The sequence below is a fragment of the Stegostoma tigrinum genome, chromosome 20 (genome assembly GCF_030684315.1).
Source record: "Stegostoma tigrinum isolate sSteTig4 chromosome 20, sSteTig4.hap1, whole genome shotgun sequence".
Taxonomy (NCBI): Eukaryota; Metazoa; Chordata; class Chondrichthyes; order Orectolobiformes; family Stegostomatidae; genus Stegostoma; species Stegostoma tigrinum.
The window spans coordinates 41,648,923-41,654,922 of record NC_081373.1 but is presented as its reverse complement, the minus strand read 5'-3'; the positions used below and the strand labels follow the sequence as shown (position 1 = coordinate 41,654,922).

At 35.6% G+C, this 6,000-nt stretch overlaps 1 protein-coding gene across 2 annotated transcripts in view; it reads right to left on the bottom strand.

Annotated features, from left to right (window-relative positions):
* Positions 1 to 405: 405 nt before the first annotated feature.
* Positions 406 to 6,000, bottom strand: part of marchf5 (membrane-associated ring finger (C3HC4) 5) — a 107,132-nt gene continuing 101,537 nt past the window's right edge. Inside the window, exons 5-7 of one of the 2 annotated variants that reach the window (XR_009446980.1) lie at positions 5,269 to 5,435; positions 4,440 to 4,663; positions 1,363 to 1,475 (exon numbers count right to left, since the gene is read on the bottom strand). Coding sequence is in view for 1 of the 2 variants with exons in the window: in XM_059653121.1 (XP_059509104.1) it covers positions 1,362 to 1,475; positions 5,269 to 5,435 (281 nt within the window). In the remaining variant the exon portion in view is untranslated. Of the gene's footprint in view, positions 1,476 to 4,439; positions 4,664 to 5,268; positions 5,436 to 6,000 lie in introns of both variants that reach the window. The other variant, XM_059653121.1, reaches the window with a different exon arrangement.

Sequence of the window (6,000 nt, the reverse complement as noted above, 5' to 3'; positions counted from 1 at the left end):
AAAACCTCCATTAAAGGCAAAGCAATTTTATCAAGGTCTTGGTACTCAGGTTCACTCTCTAAATTCCTGTGGTTTACTAAATCTTCCCATCTTCCACAGTGCCTTAACATCTACTCATTTGTGTCATTAACCACTTCTACTAGTTCCAATCATTTCTAAGTTTGTCTATTGAGAAGGTATTGGATTGGACAGGAAACCGGATTAGACCAGACAGCCCATGTGGAAAAAAATATATAGATGCATACGAAATAATTTGAATTACATCTTTCTGTGGGGTATGATTCTGCTTCTGCTCAAACCTAATCTCCAAGATTAATGTTTTTACTGTTTTAAATGACTGACACTGTTCTGAAACTATAATACTTAAAACTACATTAATGTTACAAAGTCTGGAGGTAGAAAATATCAATAAAGCATTTTTAATATAAATTTTTTATTTATAATACACTTTGGCCAATGAAGTCTACAGATCAATAGGCAATACTGTACAATCAATACATGTTCAATCTGATAACTGAAATTGTACATCATGAACCAATATAAACGTTTTGCAGCTGTTGAGGAAAAACAGCACAAGTGGAGAAACAAAATGTTTGAGAAATACAGTACAACCTTTTTGTGATTATGTTGGTAGAGGAGGAGGAGGAAAAAGGTTAGAACTCAGTAAAACGTCTACTTACCCATAATATCATGTGCTCAAGGGGAAAAAAGATCTGCATATTTTCACTAAGGGAATTGTAAAATAGGAGTCACAGTACAAAATGTGCTGGAGATAAAGTCTAGGATGAGAAACTACCTCAAAACAAAACTGCTTGTCTTCATTAAGCTTGTACAAAGTTGAATACATTATTGTCAACTGTGAAAAGCCACCAAATGTTCAACTTAGTGTATACAGAACATAGTGTAATCACTACGTAAAATAAGGGAGGCTTAGTTTAGCTCAGGTTTAATGAAAGATGCATTGCAAAATAAAACCAACATACACATTTTTGAAAATAAATTGTACAGTCAACAAAATTTAAAATGCAAGATTCCATAAACTATAACATCTGCCACGTTATAGAAAGGTTACACTAGCTTTAATACTAATTACGTATTATGCTGTCAAATCACGATAAAGAAAGTGCTTAAAAAGCAACCAAAACCAATCACATTCTTGGGTTCAATGATCACTGATAGCATCAGCTGCCAGTTTCTGCCAAATGAAAGTGCTTTATTTTGCTTCTAAAAAAATGTGTACATTAGTCTGCACCAGCAGCCTACCCACAATACCATATAACAGCACAATGTTATATAACCAATAATGCACAATTGCCAGATAAGAATGATAGCACATTAACCAGGTTCAACTCAGATTCTTCTCATGCCTCCTCTTCTGGAAAATCCAATATCTTTCGGTGGGCCTGGCGCAAATACTGCTGCTGTTTGAAGTACACTTTAAAAGCTCCTTTGATGGCCACAAAGGCAATACCACCCTGGCACAAATAGATAAGACTGCTTAGTCCACTGTCAGAGACTCCAATGTCCTAGAATCATGTTCCCAAATTTCTGCTATATCCCATCATTTTCACAAATTCATAACATAGAATTTACGCTGCTAATGAGGCTACCAGGCAGCAAGAATTAATTCAACTAAGTTAGTCTGAGGTTAGTGAACAAACAATTTTAAATTGTTATGAAATGAACAAGATAAAATAAAACTAACATTGTTAAATCAGTGTTTTGAGACAAATATTTAAATACTGAACCAAATAAGTCCTTCATATGTGGTACAGAGCAGGACTTGAGATTGCATCATATCAATTAATTTAGCTTAGGTAGGTGGTTTGGTTTCCTGATGTACAAAAATCCTATCTCATGCCATATTTAAGTAACAAAAATGCATATTTTTAATCTGTTTGGTGAAGTTTAAACAACGTGAGAGATTTTAAAAAAATGAAGAATGCTGACATTAAAAGAAATGGGCCATCTCACTCATTGTTATTCTGGCAGTATTAAATAGTGGACCATCACTGCACTCTTCAAAATACTCTACTTTGAGCACTGTCTATCATTCACAGTGAAAGGCGAACCTGGAAAATTTAGACCTATTAAATGCCAAATGCAGTAGTAGTCTTGGAGTTGTCAACTTGATCCAATGAAGAACATGGTTGAAACTACTTAAGTTCATTTGACAAAAATTCAATCCATTAAACATTCAAAGGCTTATATATAGGAGCTATGTAACAAGTTGCCAACAAGTTAGAAAAAATGAATAGTAAAGGACATGAATAAGCCCTTCAGCCCACCAAGACTGTGCCAACTTTTGATTCCTTTCGAAACGAAAAACTTTTTGCCCCCGTGCAATCCATATTCCTCTATTTTCTACCTATTCGCGTACCTGTCAAGATGCCTCTTAGATGGTGCTATTGAGTCTGCTTCTACCACCTCCTCCAGCAGTATATTCCACACACTTACCATGCTGTTTAAAAAAAAAACTTGTCTCTCACAGATCCTTTAAACTTCCCCCCTTTTACCTGAAACCCAAGTCTCCTAGTAATTGACGATTCTACCCTGGGGGAAAAAACGAGACTCATCCAGCTCCATACTTTATTATCTTGGATTCTCCAGCGCCTGCAGTTCCCATTATCTCTACTGTCCAAGCCTCTCAATTTGTAAACTTCTTAAAATGTCACTCCTCAGCCTTCATGAAAACAAAGTCAGGTTTGTCCAATTTCTTCTCATAACTAATATCCTCTAAATCAAGTAACATTTTACTATATCCTTTCTCTAAAGCCTCCACATCCTTCTGGTAGAGTGGGGAGCAGAATGTATGTGATGTTCCAAACACGGCCTAACTAAAGTTCTATACAGCTGCAACACAACTTGCCAATTTCTACACTCAACTGATGAAACAAAGCATGCTATATGTGTTCTTGACTAATTTATCCAATTGTGTTGCCACTTTCAGTGAACTGTGGACTGGTACGCCTAAATCCCTCTGTATGTTTATGCTTCTAAGGGTTTTGTCATTTACTGCATACTTTCCTCCCGTGTTAGACCTTCCAAAATGCATCATCTCACATCTGCCTTTCTCTGTTCACAACTCCAGCGTATCTACATCCTGCTGTATCCTCTAGCAATCATCCTCACTAACTGCAGCCACCCCTACCTTGGTGTTGTCTGCAAACTTACTAATCAGACCACTTACATTCTTCTCCAAATCATTTTCACCTATTACGAACAACAGGGGTTACAGCACTAATTCCTGTGGAACACTGCTGGTCACAGATCTCTAGTCAGAAAAACATCCTTCCATTGTTACTCCGTCTTTTATGACCAAGCAGTTCTAGATCCCTCTTACCATCTCACCACAGATGCCATGTGATTTCACCTTCTGTATCAGCCTGCCATGAAGAACGTTATAAAAGGCTTTGCTAAAGTCCATGTAGACAACAAGCACTGTCCTGCCCTCAACAATCTTTGTCACTTCCTCAAAAATACTCACAGATTTTGAGCCTCTGACCTGCTCTTGTTGTGACTATATTTATATGACTGGTCTAGTTCAGTTTCTGATCAATGTTTAAACCCCAGGATATTGACAGCAGGTATCAATGTCAAAGCCACTAAACATCAAAGGGAGCTGAACTCTTACTAATGGCCATTGCCTGGTACCTTTGTCTAAGAAGCCTTGGTGAAGTTCTGTACTGCATCTTATGGATTTCAGCCTATCTATTATGAATTTCTATTGACTTCAACCAATTTAACATTGTAAATAAAGTGAATAGCTGTGGATCAAATTTTCGAAGAGAAAACATACTGTGGAATATTCCTGCAGAAATGAAATAAAAAGTTAAGGCATCAATATAATAACGCAACTTGCATCTTCCCATCATATCCAGCTTCATTTCACAAATGGCAACATGGTACCAGGTAGAATACAAAGCACTGTGTTTACAAAGCATTGTATTTAAACTGCAAGAATCAACTTTTGTTTTATAATACTGTGAAGATACTCTGCATGCTTTATTTTGTTAGAAGTGTGACATAAATATGTTGCTGTTGTATGAACATTTACAATGACCATTTATAAAATTACTGAAATGCTCCAAAAACTTACATTTTACTAACTGACACAAGGCATATCTATTGTACCATCTCTATGAATTATTGGTACCGTAAGTAAAACTGTCTCATAAAAAAAATCCAGGACTGCTGTCTCTTGGTTAGTGGCAAGGGTATAATGGGATCATGGACTGGAGATGTAACTCAAAAAAATCAAATTGAATATATGAAATTATCATTTTGGATTGGAATATTACAGACTAAAAACTTGGTTCTAGTTGTATTAGTAGAATAGTTGCTTTAGTAGAATGATTGATGGCAAACTAATAAACACTGCATTTACCACAGACTTGGCTGAATGTGCCACTCTCTAGACTGATTGAAATCATCAGTACCTGGATTGTTCAAGTTTCCTTCAATCATTGGAGAGAATTTATATTCATCATAGTGTCACTGAATAGCTTATTTTATGTGTACATGTTATTCAGAAAGGCTGAACTTTGTATTGCCCTTTCTGTAGCCTCAGGATGTCTTCAAGGGCTGAACATCTAATGCAGTACTTTCAAACTGTAGTCACAATACAGAGAATTGAGGCATCAAACTTTCTCATAGTATGGCTCTATAAACAGCAAAGACAAAAATGATCAAATAATGTTTCTTTTGATGGTGGCTCAGCAACAAATACTGGCTGGATGTTCTTATCTCCAAACTCTATTTTATTACCCTCGTGCACCTTGTATAGTATGATCTGCCTGTACTGCATGCAAAGTTAAACTTTTCACTGTACTAGGTACATGTAACATAATAAATGAAATGAAATCAAATAAAGTCATTTTTTAAAAATGTCCTGAAAAGGTAAGCAGGGTATCTGCTTAACATCTCATCTGAAAGACACCAATCCTTATTGTGAGGCACTCCTCTACACAGAACTGAAGAGTGTGCCTAGATTTTATGCCCTTGCCTCTCAAATTAGGCTTGAACCTGTGACCTTCTGATTCAGAAGCTGTCCACTGAGACTATGTACAGGTGGGCACATTTGAGAAAAAATCATTACAAGTGTAGTTAACATTTAGAGCTGAATTTACTCCATTAATAAGAATATACGCAAGAACATTGACTATCCAAAGCTAATTGACAAATATCTAAGGTTTTGTATGAAAACATTGAGTGAATGTGTGTTTCAAAAACAGGTTTAAGTTATTAAAATTGAAGAATGTTTCTCACCAAAATAGTCCTTTGCAGGTTTGAGTTGACACTGCTGAACATTAATTTACCAACTATAGTGGCAATAGTAGGAAAAACCAAAGCCCCACAAAGAATACGAGTAGCTGATACATGATCTGCTAGTGGGCTGGCCTCAGCTGGAACACGAGGAACAGGGCAACCTATTCCTACAATGAAAAAAAACAGAAAGGAAAAGATGTAAATTGAAAGTACATTCAGAAAAGAAACATTTCCTTTCTGTGGGGCAAAGTGGACAGAAAACATTCATCTCTGGTAAGAGTAACATTTTTTTGTTAGAAAATACTAGATAGTTAAGTAGCAAGCCAGACTTTTGATTATGTAAAATCTTGCTTCAGATTTTTAGCAACTGAGAATGCCAAGTGCTTATATCATCGTAATAAGTAAGACCAAAAAACAACAAATAATAAAAAGCAATATGGCTCATTCAAGAAAGAAATGTTATGTTATCCCTAAAGAGTAATTCTACAATCATGTTTGACTAAGTACTCCAAAGTAAGACATTTGTGTCTACAGCAAAATTAGTACATTTGTTTTTTATGGTCTCCAGGCCACAGATATTGCAGAAAAATTGGTTGAATACTTGATTAAATAAAATTCACAACTACTTAACAGAATATTTTCTTGTGTAGTGTTTTATTAAACAACATTTCTTTTTGGTTTTTAAAAGGCCAAAATTAACTTCTTTTAAAAATTTATTGCAGCATAACATAT